Source organism: Falco naumanni, chromosome 16 (assembly GCF_017639655.2).
Source record: "Falco naumanni isolate bFalNau1 chromosome 16, bFalNau1.pat, whole genome shotgun sequence".
Lineage (NCBI taxonomy): Eukaryota > Metazoa > Chordata > Aves > Falconiformes > Falconidae > Falco > Falco naumanni.
The window spans coordinates 3,420,788-3,438,943 of record NC_054069.1 but is presented as its reverse complement, the minus strand read 5'-3'; the positions used below and the strand labels follow the sequence as shown (position 1 = coordinate 3,438,943).

The window sequence follows — 18,156 nt, the reverse complement described above, 5'->3', positions numbered from 1 at the left end:
GGGCTGACATTGCCTCTGACTTGCATAGATCAGTTACATTTTTCATTTCCATTGCTATCCCCTATGTTAGGAGTTCACTTCAGCTACAGAATAAAAGAATTCTGAAAAACAATTTTGACACGTAATTATTTTGCAGAGGTAGGGTGAGAAGTGAGGGTCTTGGAAAAAGAACAAACCCTGCTACGAAACCACAAACCTTACAAGAAACCTCCCCCATTTTCCTCCCTGTTTTCGTCCCTCTGTTCCTCTGAGATTTAATATGGAAAAAGAGGAGCTGAACAGAAAAACTAAAATTAGTCCTTTTTCAAAAATCCTACTTGCTTCAGTTCTGCAAAATGCTTTCTAGAACTGAGGAGCATTTCAAATGAAGTGACTTCACTTCAAAACTTACTCTGTAACATAATGGTAATTCCTATATCCTGCGGGCCAAGCTGACTGCTGGCTCTTAACGTGATATTAAGTACAACAGTCACATCACACTCATTTTTCCAAAACCCTCAGAAAGAAACACCAATTCCTCTTCTATCTACATTATAATATTAGGTTTCTAATTAAATAGAATCCCTGACCCCTGTAGATAATATTCTCCTCTTTGTTTACATGTCGATAAGATCATTGCTTTCTATCTTTTTTTTTTAATATCAAGAGGCAAAACCATATTAAAGGTCCCTAGTGTGTGGCTCGTTCCATCCCTTCTACAAGGTACATTTATTTCATAGATACACATACAGCCCTTCCTATATGGAAAACAAATCTTGCATATTATATGTTCTTTGTTCCATTTTGATAAAGAAGAAATTCTTTATTCTTTAAGAAGTATCTTATTTTTTCCACCAAATTTTAGGGGGTAAGGGAAGAGCTTTTCACCAAGGCCATTCTTTCTCTGTGTTGTGCAAGTTCATGGAAATTTTTCATCTCACAGACTAGTTTTCTTCACCCCTTTTCTAGACATGACAATCCTCTTTGGGGAAGTATGGTTCTAGGCTTACCTCTTTGTAAAGGCCGAAACTGTTAACTCAGTTTGGTGCTTCGCTTGAAAAAGTTACTGGCAGGTTAACATTAGACCTCCAGAGATGTTATTGCTTGTCCCTGGCAGAAGTGGGGAACCGATCCTGCTTTTGGACACCAACTGACGTGCTTGCACTAGCCTGACCAGACAGATGGCTTCACTTATGTCAGTGCATGTTCCCATTAGCATCCATCAGCACCTAAATAAATACGCACTTTGCAGAAGAGCAGAGAATTTTGCAAATTCTCATTTAGCCAGACTACCTACTCCAGGGACTCCGTCTGAAATTCCAGAACATTTCAAATTCCCAGATGGATATTGACTTTTTTTTTAAATCATCAACTGAAACTGGAACTGGGACATCCAGGACAGAAAAAAAAAACCTTCACTGGGGCAAGATCTAAACTTTCTCTTACCATGGATAGCCTATGAAATGTGTCAGAGAGTCCATGAAAAGCGTACACAGAGTCAGCACTTCTGTTTGAGAAGACAGTCAAAAACATTGGAAAAACATGCTAAAGGCTTGCAGGGAAAGATGTCTTGTTAATCATGGAATGGGTTGGGTTGGAAGGGACCTTAAAGACCACCTAGGTCCAACCCCCCCGCCATGGGCAGGGACACCTTCCACTACAGCAGGTTGCTCAAAGCCACATCCAACCTGGACTTAATATCAAGACATTCTGCAGGAAATAAATCACAATTACTGTGATCTTGAAGGAAAACACTAAAATCTAATACATTTCATGAAGGCAAAAGACTTTGCTACGTACCAAAGAGGGTTTTTTCTTCTTCTTTTAATTTAGCAGTAACAATAGCTACAATACATTGACTCACAAATTAAGTGAAGGTATGAAACCACATTCTTCATACTGAGACGGGACATTCTGAACTTTTGCTTTGTAAATAGCCTGTCAAGGGGGAAGAGTTCTGACCATCCAATGAATATTTTTTGAAACAAACAATGGTGGGAATTTAAATTTTAACAGTGATGATATTATGTGACCCTTGTCCATATGGATCAAAATGCTTTGCAAATGAGTGCAAAGCTCAGAACCTCACTGTACAGATAAAACGGGAGGGAAACTGAGGCACAGTGCTGTGCAGTGACTCGCCAGGATCAAGCAGCAGGCAGCAGAGATCTGGACGTGAATCTCAGCTCTCTGACTCTTAGTTAATTCCTGACTCGCCAGGCCACAGTCTCCCCGTAAGTGTACGTGGGCATCTATTGTCCAGCAGTTCAGGTGTTATACAGGCATATCTTCTTTCACCTCTCCTGCTGTCCCATTGGCTCCATTCAATCCTGCTGGCTCCCTGCCACCTTCTTCCTCTTCTTCTTCTTCTTCCTCTTTTGCTGCCTCTGCTTCTCCGCCTCCGCTCAGGAGGCTGGCACTGGAGAGGTGGCTGAGGAGCTGGCCTTCCCGGCGAGACTCGGCCAGCTCTTTGGCACAGCACACGGGAGTGTTGGTCTCGTAAGTGCTGTGGAAGCTGTTATAGTCGACTTCATAAAAATCCTTCTCCAGGGTGAGGACAGGAGTGAAGCGGTGTCCCCACAGCACCTCGGTGTCCATGTAGGAGCTGCGAGCCTGGCAAGTCATCCCTGGGTAGAAACAGAGGGATGTTAAATGCAAAGCTTGCTCACATGCTCACCCAACCACTTCTTTCATTTAAAAGCACTTCCATGTTTTATCTCCATACCTGATTGCTCTGGGACACAGAAAAGGTCTTCGCGTAATAAGCCTCACAAAAGCCTCTATCATGATAAAGCTGAGCACTCAAAGGAAAAGGGATGGATTCATCGCCGCATCTTCAGACTGTTTCCTGAACCTTGTGCTTACGGATTTCAAGTCTGGCACCACTAAGCAGCTTCTCTCTATCCTCATACTCCTCTGTTGAGGTGTTGCTTGTGTGGTTGATACTAACAGCACTCCTGGTGAATCATGCTAGAACGATATCCAACCCCACCAATGCACCTCAAATCTTGACCCACGGAGCCCGTAAGCAGAACGAACCACTGCCCTGCACTCCGCGGTGTCTGACCCTCTTCATCTACAGCGGTATCAGCCATTCCCTCCACCAAGGTGTACAGCCCAAAAGGTGGAGTGTGCCACAGCTCCTAGTGATTTATATGGCAAGCTGGCTTATAAACACCTCTGGAGGGCTCAATCCAGCTGTTTTGGGTCGGCAGAACCAAACCCCACCACGCACAGTCAAGCTCATAAGCATACTGAATTCCATGCATTAATGGATTGTGGATTGAAGGAACAGTGGGCAATGCAAAACTTGTATTTGTCAAGCTGCTTCTCGCCCCCCAGGATCAGTTTATTTATTTACTTTAAAAAGGTTTAAAGAGAAGTTTTGCAGAGCAGGGATAAGCACTCAGCATTGGCGTAACTGTGAATAAATTCTCTTGGAATCACCTGCCAATGCCAAGGCTGACCTCTCTTCCAAGTATTTGTCTTCTGTTTGCTGTAATTATGTTATGATTTTGGAATTAATTCTGGTGACTTTTGAAAAACCTGACCTTATAAAGTCCTCCCACTGTTCTCTTTTGGAGCGTGAGAGAGAGGCCTGACTGGAATACGTTCAATACACACAACTTGAGCCAGTTTCTGGCCAATACTTCCAAGCCTAACTCCTGCAGCCCAGAGGACACAAACAGAAATCTAAAGCAATGCATAGGGGGAACAAGATCAGTGTCAGATGCTCCAGGGAGAAGCATATCATGTATCCTCATCACGCGAGCGACTGAAATCTCAGAGTAATCAGAAAGCTCCTTTCCTTAAAAATAAAAAATCACCTTTGTGAAAAGGCAAATATTTCATTCTCGTAATTGCTAGAGTTCATTAAAAGACACCCACACAAGCAAGTTCTCTGGAAAGCTTTATTTGTCTCATTGCTTTCCTTAATTTAAATCCATCAGGCCAGGAGTATGTTAGTTGCTTTTGGTTCTTGGAAGGGGAGAAGAGGAATGGTGACACATGCAACACTGAGAAATTTCCAGTTCTTTACTACAAACTGAAAAGCCAATTTTTTCCCCCAAGAAGATCTGCAGGAGTATTTGCTTCTGGGCAGGAACAACAAGTACAGAGTTAGTCATAGTGTTCCAGCATGCCTGCTTCCTGGACCGGAGGGAACCGGGAAGTGCAGAGACTGCTATGAAAAATACAATAATGGAAGAAGAAAATTACCCCAAGTGTTCTTGCCTTAAGGAGAAGCTCTGTTAAGGTACAGGGCCTTTTCAGGAAACTATCAGCTTTTGCTTTACAAGCCAAAAGCAGTGTGGAGCCTGCTCCTATGTGGACTCCATCCTCGAGGTGAAGGCTGGATGATCTGGACTCCCTTTTACCAGCTAGCAAAGAGCAGCTCGGCGCCCAGGCAGCTCGTGGAGACCTGCTAGTTTTTCTCAGGGGAGCCACGCCGCTGACACTGACAATACTGTTGACCTCCCTGGGCAAGGGCTTTTGTCACAGGCTGTTCTGAGGGTCAGTAATGGAGGGCTGCGGGTCTAATCCCATTTTCTGAGGCTCCCTCATGCTGGGAGGCCAGAATGCCAGACAACCAGCAGCATGTGTGTGTGTCGTGAGGAGACAGCTCAAATAAACTCGCCTTTTTTCCTTTTTCCTTTCCTTTAGAGCTGGTGCAAACACCAGAACCCACAAAGGCCTTCAAGTGCCTCCTCCGAGCTCTGAGAGCTTTCAAAGCCCAGCAGAGAGAGCAGGAGGGGGGACCACCAGGCTCACAGGATTAGGTCCTTGAAGGAACCGGTTGGTTCTCATCATGGCCTTCCAAGTGCTGCATAAAGGTGTCGTGTAGAAGTCCCCAAGGCCAAGATGCGGTGTCCCTGCTAAATGTGGGGTCCTGAGGCATCCAAGGGAACTCCTGCCTTATAATCAGGGCCTGAAATAGCTCCTTCCCTTGGGGGAGTACCTGACAGCCAACGTGCACTCCAGACCATAGTTATCTCCTGCTGTAAGTATTCAATTAAGGAAGGAACAATAGAAAGCTTTCAGCAACCAAATACTGCACACTGCCAGCTTCCTGCAGTAGCTGCTTTCTGTAACCCCAGGGGTACACAGAGCCAGCACAATAAGACAACTTGTAATTGCTCCATAATCCCATTCAAATATTCCTTTTTAGCACATGTGCAGTGGTGTTTTAATTGCGTGGGGACATACTGCTTGGCAACTCCTACATTACCCTGTAAACAACAGCATTGTCTCTGCTTCAAATTCCATTAAGTGCCTGCTTTGCAGGCTGCCCTGTGCTCTCCAGCCTGGTTAATTAATGCATCTGTAATGTCCCTAGCTAATTATTGCCTCTGTAACTGCAAAAAGATGACCGAAGAGGTGTGGAAACAATAAACCTTAGTTTTATTAAGAGCACATGGATGCAGCCACTTTCCACTTGAATACAATTTGCACCGTGCCCTCTGTGCTCTGAATATCTAAGCTTCAGTTTGCAGTGGGGTGGGGTAATTTGTCGGGCTAAGAACTTTCATACACGGCTGTGAGAGCCCTGCAAAAATCAGCAGTTTATTTCAGAAGCCTTGCTTACCCATGTCCATTGGACATCTCAGGTGCAGTGAATCGTTATGCTGCATGCTCCTATCCATCAAGTACCGCGCCGGCTTCGCCAGCAATGTTCTACTTCCGTGCAGGAGCACTCTCTTGTGCAACCCTGAAGCACGGACATTTCAGAGAGCACAAGAAATTGAGGGAGATTCCAAACTCTCAGAATTTCTTGCAAATATAATCATAGTCTTTATAGCCCTGATAAAGACTGTTAATCCTTTTCTTCACGTAGATATAACTACACATTTTGGGTTTAAATGGTACAGATATTTGCTACGGTGACAGCAAAGTGGTATTCAGTGACTTGGGCATTTCATTTAATAAGCTTCATGCCAAAAGAATAGCCTCATTTACCCTGCGTCAGTCTAAGTAGATGTGATTCAAAACTTGTTTAAAAATAGTCATAGAGATTTTTATTTTTCAAGTGTATCGTATTTTCCAGATAGTAAGACCATTAAAAATTTAATTTTCTCCTAAACAATCTAGTTTTAAAAAGGGGAAAGTATGTTTAATATAAATTTGTACAATCTGTCAACTGCGGAAAATGTGAAATGATATGTGAAATCTTCAGCTTTCAAGTTTTAGTTAAAGCTTTCTCATCTCTTAATTCAGCAGCTTAGCTTTCAGTTGCAAACAAAACTCAATTTTAATTGAAAACAGAGAAAACTTTGCACAAAGTTATAAGCAGATGCACCACATTTTGAATAAAGCTGGAACCAGTTCCAGGCTTTTTAGACAGCTGGAGACCAGAGGACTGTCTCCTGGTTTCAAGTTCTGCAATAAACATTTCATAGAGTTTTAATGATAATTTCATTATAGCAGAATCCTAAGAAGTGGATTTTTTGTCTGTCGGCTGGAGTCACTACATCACAGATCAATAACAGAGTTTGTGCATGTTCCTGTTTAAGGCAGCCATAGATGCCTTCCTAAACGGCTCGTTTCTGGTTTCCAGCAGATGAAAAGATACAAAATATATTGCTATGTGTATTAAACCAGGTGTTTCATTACATTCGAGAACAGAGAGAGTCACTGACGAAAGACTGGTGTGTAAAATAGGTGTCAGGGAACTCTACGAATAAGGCACTTTTCTATCATCAAAATCAGTTGGGATCAAGCAGCTTACATTTTATCAAAGACAAAGGAATGTTAATACGTGCTGACAAAAAGCAGTTATTTGATGGCTCACTCAGTAAGGAGCCTGTTTTTTTCTGCAGCGTACTCAATGGGAGTTGCAGATTTCAGAACGTTTCACTGCTCGCAGTACCACCGATTATGCAACTGGAGCAGACGCTTCTGGCTCTCGCTGCTAGGAAAAGTGGAGATTGCTCCTGATTTCCAGGTCTTGTATACCCTTAGGTTACCAGTTCCACTCAAACTTCGTTATCACCGGCCAAATCTAACTGCATTTGAGGCTGTTTGGTTATCCAGAGAACCAGCAGTCCCTCTCCAGCTGTTGGAGGATGTGTATTTTCATCAAACACACCGTCAGAGCCAGTACCTTTACTGGCAGTTTAACGGGAGAGGGCAAGGGGACCACAAAGCGTGATCTACCGACCCAAGAAACTGCCACAGGCTCCCATCTGATCACATCAACAGTACAGTCAAATCCTTCAGTCCTGCTACGCGGCCTGAACTTTCTCAGTGGGGAGAGATATCCCAACCCCTGGGGCTGTCAAGACAACATTTTTCATCAGCCTAAAATTAACTCTCCTCATTTAAATGCCACAGAGCTCAGTGATTATCTGCTGGCAAAATGTCATGTGGATGCTGACTGTATGCTTGCCATATTTGCTAGGCTCTCTCTGCAGTTCAGACACAGATACTGCTGGAAGTGATTTCACTTCTCCGTCCTTGTTTTCATACACTGCTGTGTGCTGGGTGACTTCGACCCTTGTACTGGATGCACAAAAGCTGCATAATACGTACTCTGCTCCTTCAGCTGAACCCCAACTGTGCTACAAGAGTACAAAGAACCGACGGGCTCAGACATATAGTGAAGACTGATGTAAATTAGGATGGCAAGGAGTAGTTATAAAAATTTTAAGTTCTATCACTCTAATTAAGCAATACATGTCTTTAGATGAGCATCAGCATTTGGATAGTTGTAACATTTATTAGTCCCTTTGCGTTAATTAGACCAAAGAGCACGGTAACCTCCAAAAAGTCAATATTCCTCCAACTTGAAAAGGATTATTAGAAGGTAGAAGCGTGGTCCTCCAATTATTTGTGCTTGTCTCCTTTAGTGGAGGACATGTCTGGGCTTGATTCACTTTGATTTTTATGCCAGTGGAGAGTAATAGGATTTTAATTTATCTGAATTTTCTCCAGGCATGCAAAAGCTCCTAGGCACTGGAAATGGAAAAAAGAAAGAAGAAAAAAAGAAAAAAAAAAAAAAGAAAAAAAATGGACCTTATGATTTAAATAGCTTGGATCCAATTGCCATGTCTCTACCAGGCACAACCTGAGCACCCAGCTCATGCCATGTAACTTTAAGCCCTTCACAAAGGTATTTACAGTGACTGCAGAGGCACCTAAGATGACTAACCTGCCAGGGTCTACCTCTGGAGGACAATTCAGCTCAGGAAAAGAATGACTTGAGATGTCTCTCTCTTCCCTGTAATTATATAAGCATTTTCTGTTAACAGTTCTGCAAGGTCCTTCTTGCAGAAAAGAAAACTTATTTATATGCAAAATGCAAAACAAAACAACAAGACAACCCAAACCAGATGATGAATGCATGAAAACTCCATTCAGTAATTTCACCCTTCCTTTGTTCTCCCATGAAAATCATGATTAATTTCAGGATATCTGATGTTGTGACTACTTCTTTTGGTCCTGTATTTACAGCCAGGAAATTTTACTATGCCCTCTGTAAAAATGGATAAACTGAGGTGCAAAAAAGCTGCTGTTTGCCTACACTTTCACAGGGACAGGATGAGGTGAATTACTCCTAATCATTAAACTACTTTTTATCACACAGACTCTAAGCTAGAAATATATAGGCCTATCCTTTCCTAAGAGTTTATTAAAACTTCATTTAGTGACTAGGCTAATCAGGCATCTGGACTGTCTCTTGTGGCTTATTTAACGGTGGTAGGGAAAAGAGGTAACGAAAACTGGTGAGGAGCAAGACTAAAGTAACAAGCACTGCTGTCTCTGTGCCCAGACAACAGCAATGCTGGACACTGTAGATACAGAACGAGGTTTGCATGACAGCTACTGATAAATCAGTTTTTGCTTAATTGTCAGTAGAAACCAGTGGAAGAGTAAAATCGGAAGAGAAGAGAGCCTCTTCAAACTATCTGCCAGAAAGTCTCATAGGATATGCCGGCTGCATCATCACAGGGAGTGATGGCTTACAGAAAAAAAAATAATCAAAAAAATATTGGACTCTCCAATGTTCTCTAACTGAATCAGCCAAATTCCTCATCATAACCCAGCTGACTCTGCATGCACATGGAAGGGGGGTCTGAATCTCCCCTGCTCTTCTGTGTGCCAGCACCCTTGCTTGATACAACATGTTCAATTCAGGATCCGGGGGGTAAGGGCAAGAGGTCTGGCCAACAACAGCCTAGACCTACTCTGTCAAAAGGATGGATCTCAGTTTGCCACTGCGGGAAACAGAAAGGCAGTGAAAGCAAAAATGTATTCACGTTGCAAGCAGATTTTCCACCTTCACTTTCTTCCCTTTTATTGCAGGTCATATTTGGGCCAGCTGATCTTGACAAGTGTCCCTTTCAGATAAGGCAAAGGAGAATTAATTCCCTCAAGTAATCTCTGTGACCAATTCATTAAGCAGGCACTGTGAGTGATGCTGCTGCTTTCAAGATGCCCACGAAGCAGCACTGCAAGCCAAAACACTTGTCATCTATATTGATTTTGCCTCTACAGTGGTCATTCCACTCAGCAATGATCACAACAGATCTGCCCAGAAACTTCCGTCTCCCTCTGGCATTTTTTAACCTCTGGTGGAGTCACAGTGCTTCAACCACACTAAAATATCGATTGGAAAAACCCATGTCAGTGGGCACTGTGCCGCAGCTGCCATTGCGGGTTGGTTAGTAGAACAGCTGTGGGTCCCTGGAGAGCTCTCACTAGGATAATACAATGTTTGTTTTCTTTTTCAGCAAAATAAAAATACTGCATTTTAGGCTGGCTGGTATGTTTCTTCTGTGTTGCTATTCTTCAGTGTGTTGTTATTTATCCTTTTAAAAATTCAAGTCAACTTGAAAACAAAAACATGGGTTTAAAACACAATGATTCACTTTGTAAAAAAAAAAAAACAAACAAAAAAACCCCAAAACCCAAACAAAAAACCAACTTGAAATGTCTAGGAAATTCAAGTCAACTTGAAAACAAAAACATTGTTTGAAACCACAATGTTTCATTTTGTAAAAAAAACAATGACTTGAAGTGTTTTAACTCTTCAGAATTTATTCTACACTTTTCATTTGAAACTATGTACCATCTTTGCCTTCCACTGGATCAGAATTAAACTTCAATGTCTGTAAAAGAGTTACTTATTTGAGAGAAGACAATATATTGCATTTGTAATATATGTGGGGTTGGCTAAAGCTATTGGAAATAGTTATAAAACTGCTGTGCCAAATTTGCAGTGAAAAATATTCACGTTTTTAGTCAAGGCATTACGTTTAAATTTCTTCAGTCATTTGTACATTGACAATCAGTATTTTGACCTGCTTTCAAAATACCTTACAAAAAATACAGCTGTCTTTTCCCTACCAGTGCAGGATGCATTCATGGTGTGATTCGCTGCTGTCTGTAAAGACGGAGTAAGTTTCCATGAAGTTTTACTCCCGACAGCAACTGCAAAGCTGAGCCACCTCCGAGACAGCGTGCAGGACTTGCTTGCCTCTTGTGCACCACGAACAGAGCTATATACTCTGACCAGTTGTACCCCTGAACACTGTAATGGTGGTTCCTAATTTTTCATAGGGGTTACTAAGGGAACAAATGGTCTGTTGCATTTCTGTACAGCTCTGAACCTGACCAGGCTTTAACAGCATCATGATTTCATAGAATTCACACTGCAAGTAAATGACACCATTCCCGAAAGCAGATGGGGCTTGATCAATGTGATAGGAAGTAAAGAACCTAAAGAATTTGCTTGGAGCAGATTTTAAGCTATGGAGGTAGGGATTAATATGCCCTAAACTGCTTTATCAATATTATGAAGTGTGAGGACAAAGCAGGAAGGCACAAACACTGTGTTTCTGGAAGCCACTCTCATTGTGGCAAAATATCGCACCCTCCCAGTTACCATATGTCATTCAGAAAAACATCTCAGGCTCTGAATCAGATAGCGGCATCATCTCAGGTCTCCTCTGCTCTAAGTTCAATGCAAACTGGCTCTTCTAGCTCCAGTTTTGGAATTTCACAGCCTGTCTTCGGAGACCAGAATAATTAATTTCCACAGATGTATGCTCTTTAATATCATTACACACTGGCCTGTACAATCCCTCCGGGAGAGGAGCCCATTTGTAAAGCAATATTATTCCTATGCCATGCTTTTAATTTTGAGGTTGTTATTGATAATGACTTCCTCTCGTACATATCTAGCAGAGGCTGAGCTTTCAGAAGGGGAAGGCAGCGCAGAGCTGCTCAAACAGGATTTGACAGTGTCACTGTGTGATGAGGAAAGAGGCTTTGGACAAACAAGGAACTGCATTCCATGCTCAGATTAGGAGGTTCTAGTGTCTAGTAAATATTTAGGCTATAAAATAAGCTTCCATTACAAATCTTTGCCTTTGATAGTCTTTTCCACCCACCCCTTCTTTTGCCACATCTTTATAATACTCTGCTGGGAAAGAGTATTTGCCTAGTAATGCCAAACGGATTCTACAGCCCAGCACTCCAGCCTAGGTGCAGTGCAATCTGTACATAACCTCCCATTAGCTCCAGAAAAGTCACTTGTTGCTATTCACCTCGTGACTGAAGGGAGATACCAGGAACCTGCATTAGCTTTCTGCAGAGCTGTCTTGAAGAGCAAAGGTCTGGGCTGCAAGAACTGGAGAGACTTTCCCCTTACATCTGGTTATTAGGACACTAACAAGGACACATCTCAAGAAGGAGACAGTACTAATAGTAAGAAAGGTCCAGAGTCTGTGAGACAGGGTGCTGATACCACTGAGTACTCATTTTAAACCGAAACCCCTTGTTAGTGTTTGGGAGATTACCCATGCCTCCTACAAGGTGGAAAAAAAATCCAACCGCCACCAACAGAAAAAACTTGGGTTCAACGGTGCCATCTCATCTAACTAAAATCCTAAAACACCAAAGGGCAAACTTACTTATTAACGCTTCTTTGCACCTCTGACTCTGTGTTTCCACATCCATCCTTAAAGGCCCTGATAGGGCCAAGGCATGCTGGCACCCCCAGACCCAGAGAGCCTGGCTGAAGGGAGCATCAGCATCTCGGGGTGCTAGCACAGCAAGTGTGTTTCAGAAGCAGAGCAGAGCGAGCCTGACAGCTCCTCCTCAAAGCCGAGAGTAAATGAATTAGCTGCAAGTGGTAAAACAGCCCCACGGTCTTTTAGGTGAGACTCCAGAGTGAACGCACCCTCCTCCCCAGCCAGACCTCTGGGAGATAACGCTGCATCCCACCTGTGGAGAGGAGCCTGGAGGCCTCCGTGGCCATCCACTTGCTCGGCTTAAGGGGCACGCTGCCGCTTCCCTCTGCTACACTTGGGAAAGCTGAGGCACACCGCTTTTCCAGATTTGTTATATATGCATGCAGACTTCTTTCATCGCCTGCCACAAATACACCCATAGGAGGAAACTGGGAATCAGCTGACTGTACCTCCTGATCTACCCATTACACAGCATTGTTTTAAGCTGTTAAACAGCTGCGGGGTTGCAAGAGTCACAAAAGTGGTTTCTGTATTTTTCCTCTTTAAGCTCCTTTTGAAAATATATGTCCTACATCACGTGCAAGTCATTCAGTTTCAGCACATGCTGTAGTTTCAGCACATGCTGTTTTATTGGATATAGTAATACTTGGGCACTTCCTTTACAGCCTCCATCAAAAAGCAACACTACAGCAATACCTAAAATAGCACAGTTACAGCCAATTTTTAATACAGAGGAGAAATGGAGAAAGATTTGTGTCATGAATTTTGATCACAAGGAACAGGACCACAGGAGATCTCATGAATTCCTTTAGTCCATCCCTTTACTCCCATGGATCAGTTCTAAGTGATTATGGACAGCTCCTTGACTAACCCCTTCACCTGAATCCCGGACTTCAACGTGAGTTAAAGGACCCATCTATTAATTGCTAGTTATCTCAGACCACGACATGTCCCAACATGTTCTCAGTGCAGGTGACATTGGCAGTAAAATCTTAATGCCAAACCGCATTCCATTTTTCCCCTTCCCCCCCTCAAAATTGTGACCGACTTCAAACAAGTCCTTACCTGTTGCTTCCACCATTCCTTCCAGGATGACCACAATTTCAAACTCCTCCTTCTCCAGTTGGGTGCGGGACATCTCCCAGAAGGGGCTTTTCTCGTTGATTTCATGTGAGATGATAAGGGGTGACACCAGGAACAATCTGTCATCTCCAGTGTCAAATCCCACGTTGATGTCTGTTTGGTTCAAGGGAATAAACTCTCCTTCTTTGGTCTGTTTGGACTTAATCAGTTTGGCTCTAATGGAAGCCTCGACAATGTGGGAATTGCGGAGGTCTCCAACCCGGAACATGAGACAGAGCTTCTCATCCCTCATGGAAATCACCGCGTTGTTAGAAAACATGAGGGTTTCAGCCCTCTTCTTTGGTTGGCTGATCTTGACAAACATGCATCCCACCATGAATGCATTGACAATGGAGCCCAGAATAGCCTGGATCAGGAGCAGTACGATGCCCTCGGGGCACTTCTCCGTTATGACCCTATAGCCATACCCGATGGTTGTCTCAGTCTCGATAGAAAACAGAAATGCAGAAACAAATCCACTGAGATTTTCAACACAGGGGATCCAGTTCTCATCTTCAAGGTGGTCCAGGTCTCCCCGGATATAGGCAATGAGCCACCAGATGAATCCAAAAAACAACCAAGTGATGGTGTAGACCATAGTGAAGACAAGAAGATTAAAACGCCACTTAAGGTCCACCAGCGTAGTGAAGAGGTCACTAAGGTATCGATAGGTTTCTTGGACATTTCCATGGTGCACATTGCACTTGCCGCTTTTTTCCATGTAACGCTGTCGTGGCTTCTTACCTTCTGCTGATATGAGGCGGGTTCGGTCAGTGGCGATGGGGACATCATCTCGAGCCTGCTTGGGAATCTTCTTAGGCTCTCTAGATGTAACTCCGATGTCCATGTCCTGGTTCATGAAGATCCTAGAATCTCCGGCCATGGCTGGGCTGCAGGAGAACAAAGAAATAAAGTTCAAGATAGGATGAAAATTGCCAAGACAAAAGCCGTCTCACTTTACTGCCTGAACCGTTACGGCAGACCAGGAGAACAAACACTGCAGATATTAATGCTGCGCTGACAGACTCTGCCCCGTGCTGGTACAGGGCTGGATACAGGCTGATTCTACATCAGGAAAGCTTTTTGCTAGGGCTACGTCTTCCTCCTAGCATTGCTTTGGGAAACAGTTTGAAAGGCTTCAGCACTTCTCCCACAACAGCCACTTCCTAAATACGATGCTGCATTGAACTGGATGTTAAATACAGATTCATGATACACAGTTGCTTCAGACATGAACCAGCTGCCAGTCATTTTGCTTAACGTACTGCTGGAACCTCAGAAATTATGGCACCGTCTGGAAATCCTGAAATAGGTAAACCTTGTAACAGTTTTTCGGTTGGTCTTTTTTTTTTTCTTTTTTTTTTTTTTTTGGTCCTCAGATTTTTTTAGGTCCCAAATTTGGTTGAGAACACAACCAGAAGCCCAGTAAAGATACATCAACATGTATTTTCAAGAGGGACTGGAGTTTTTTGATGCCTCAGGTTTTGGGTGCATACCAAGAGAAACCTTAGAAATTAATAGAAAACGCTGAGCACCACTGTCTACCTAAATGTCACATAAATCTAAATTATGCATTAAGGTTTCCCTGACAGTCAGCAGAGAAAGACACCTCCAGGGATAATTCAGATTTCAGGAGTGCTGAATCACCTTCTGGAAGTACCCGCTCCCTCCACAAATTATTCTGGGAGCCTGGGCTCCAAATGTGAAATAGGCATTTAATTCAGCATCTTGAATTATGTGTCTGAAGGTGTGATGAATCCAGGCCTACTGTTAATCAGATATATCAGAACCGGCCCCTTTACTTCATCTGACATCAGACAAAACCACCAGAGACTTTCAGAAACTTAACAGACAGCTATTAGTAAGCCCACTGTCAACGCACAAAACTACGCTTAACGAGATACAAATAAATAATACAAAATGATGTCTGCAATGATTTTTGCAGGTTATAATACAACATCCTGTTTACCAAGATGATTAGATACTCCTTTAAAAAAACACACACGCACATGCTCTATTGAAAAAAGAGGCACAGACAAAATCCCTGTGAAAGGCTACCCAAGAAGCCTTAGGGATATCAAAGATAGAGTAGCAATATTTTCTATGGCGTTCATTCTCTGCATTGTCCTCTGCAAATCCTATTAAAACCTAACTAAATCTATTACTGCTCCCTCTATCTTTAATCTTCTTATGCGTCTGTGAATGAGAAAAGGTGTAGAGATACAATTAAGAGTATCTTGGGAAAGACAATTTTAAGATTGAGCAAAGTAGCTTCATCTTTTCAGTATTAAAAAGCACAAAGGGTGGGCGGGAAGGAAGCAGAGGCAGGATGAATAAATGAAGCAACAAATTTCCACTTCCATTCTGCTGTAGCCAAGTCTGGTTAACAGCAAAGAATTACTCTTAGCCCTTGTATAAGTCACCATCAATCATTACTCCAACGAAGCAGCCAGAGCCTGTTGCTGGAACCGTACCCGCTGGCTCTGTTCACCAGGGAGCCCAGCCATCTGTCCACAGCACAGTCCCAAAGCTTCTTCGAGCTGGCACATTTGCCTGGTTTGCAGGGTTTGGGCCAGTGCAGCCACAGGAAGGGGTAAATAATAGGGATTAATGATGCTGGGATGGTGAGTTAGGAGGAGTCAGGTTCGCTGCCCTCGCTGCATATGATCCTGGACGTGGGATAGATAATGCCAGCACCATGCTGTTCCCTTCCTCAAACAGCAACATCAAAGGTTTTGGCAGAATATTAAACCCTACCTCGATTTCTTTCACTCCTGAAGGGAGGACTGCTGAGAGCTGGCTCATGGTATATTTAGACACATCTTCAGCCATTTTCTACTACCTGTTGCAAATTCTAATCTCCTGGACCATCGGTCTGGCTCTCTCCTGCCTTATGGCGTGTGTCTATTTGCGTGTGTGCAAAGTGTATCGACTCTCACTTCACAACATGTGAAAGCATATGCTATGCCGAGTGCAAGTCAGAACAATCACACCCTTTTTTTCCTCCCTCCTTAACAGGGAAAGAGGCATCCCATCCATGGACTTAAAAAGAATTACATACAGAGAAGAACCTCTTTGCTTTCTTCTTAGGAATATTACTTTTGAGCTTTGTTTGCATCATCTGATTAATCTAAAATTACTTCACTTGGACTAATAAGATTTTCATCAATCTATGTCTAGAAATGTAAAAAGAGGCACGTGTTGCATGTTTTCAGTTTAAAAAGAATTAAAGATAATTTTGTTTAAAAAGTTATATTTGAAGCTGTTTCACTTACACTGGCACTATGTAAGAAAGAACAATCAATTTCAAGACATTGCAGTGTAAGTTTTCATATTTTAGATTCATACCAAAGAGACCAAAAGGATCTTGAAATATATTAAAAAGAACAGAACAGAATAAAAGCAATCAAAAAGCCTAAATCCCTAGAAATATCACTGTGGTGAAGCAGGCTAGAGGGACTGCCCATTAATGAAGGTGCAGGGAAACCTGCTTTAACTAAAACACTTGAGGGACCGGCAACATCGCTTTCCTAATGCTACTGATCTTTAACAATAGGTCAAGTGAAATCTTTCTGGAAACCTTCAGGAACACCTTAAAGCAGAAAAATTCCTGCTGTAGATGAACTTCACTGACAGCTTCAGTGGCATTACCATTTCTCCTAATAAACTCTCCCATCACAGTATAAGCATAACTGCAGTACATGGTTATTGAAAATAGTTAAGCAGATGAATCTTTGCATTAGAATCTTTAAAAGGAGTAATATTGCTTAGCAGTTTGAGCACAGGTTTGGATGTCTGAAGACTAGCCAACTTTCTGTTCCAAATTATTTCAGTATTTTTTCTCTAATTCTGAGCAAAACCCTGCCTTTCCCTCTGCCTTAATTCCCCAGCTGTAAAATTTGTGATATGGATATGAATGGCCTGTGAAATCCTAGGCATAAGAATCTTCTAGGAAATTTGCTATCAATTCCTTATTATTTTAATTGCCCTGGGAAACTTTTGCACAAATGACAAGAAACTATGAAAGCAGCACTCCATCTATGTAAGGATTTGGTTAACTCCTTCATCGTACAATATATTGCCACTGCTCTCAAGCATACACGTCTTTTCCAGATAACGGTAATTATGTACAAGCATCTCACAGAGATTTAGACTTCAGTTTGTAAATCACTGCTCCCTCCAGCAAAGAGATTTGTGAGATGAAATTGCCTCCTATAGTCACACACACCTCCCTGTTTCTTTGGCATTTACCATCTTTGGTTAAACGAGGCCAGGGTAATAAAAATGTCACTTTTGTACAAAGCTGCTTTCCTTTTGGACAGGCTACTGCAAAAGGAGATGTGAGTCAGTGTATTATCAGCCTTGCAAAGAGGCTTTTTATCAGACTTGCTGTTGCTCAGCTTTTGCCCAGATGACAGACTCGGGGCAGGCGGTGACATTTAGGGCTCTTAGATTTGCTGAAGAAGAGTCAAGCTGGGGTTAGCTAAGGACCTTCAGGAGGCACTGTTTTGCAGAGCTGTCTACAAGCCCTGCCTGACAGAGCTGACGTACCTCCTGATAGCTCCACATCTTCAAGACAGAAATTTGCTGAAGACATCGCAGAATGTAAAACAAGAAAAGTCTGCAAGAAACTTTTTTCTCCTGCTGACTATGACGACTTTTTCAATTTAAATAATCACTGATCTCGCTTAAGTAAATGCAAGTTCCAGTGGGCACTCTTACTTCTGGAGAGGTTTAAACTGGCAGGCAGGAGGAGACTGAAGACATGAATTTGTCACCAGGTTTGTGTAAAAAAATACTTCTTTATGTTTGTTTTAAACCTAATGCCCATGTTTTCTTGCATTATGAGAATAAATGAGCAACTGTTCTTTAGGAAACCACACACCTTCCCAAATCAGGATTCCACTTCTGTCTTCTCTTTTCCCAGAGTCCTATACTACTCCACAAGCAATGAATACAGCAGTAAATAGAAACCAGATCATTACTGAAAAACTTGACCAGGTTCTTTTGCTGCCTGTTGGCCCACACCATGTAAAATAGACCCAAGGTTACTGTCCCAAGATTCCTCTGGGGATATATTCTT

General features: G+C 42.6%; 1 protein-coding gene across 3 annotated transcripts in view; it reads right to left on the bottom strand.

Moving 5' to 3' along the window:
• Positions 1–813: 813 nt before the first annotated feature.
• The window catches only part of KCNJ5 (potassium inwardly rectifying channel subfamily J member 5), a 66,273-nt gene continuing 48,930 nt past the window's right edge, over positions 814–18,156 (bottom strand). For 2 of the 3 annotated variants that reach the window (XM_040615935.1, XM_040615937.1), the window contains 2 exons: positions 13,017–13,963; positions 814–2,606 (listed from right to left, as the gene is read on the bottom strand). In XM_040615935.1, coding sequence (XP_040471869.1) covers positions 2,254–2,606; positions 13,017–13,963 — 1,300 coding nt within the window. In that variant the 3' untranslated portion in view covers positions 814–2,253. The remainder of the gene's footprint in view (positions 2,607–13,016; positions 13,964–18,156) is intronic. The other variant, XM_040615938.1, reaches the window with a different exon arrangement.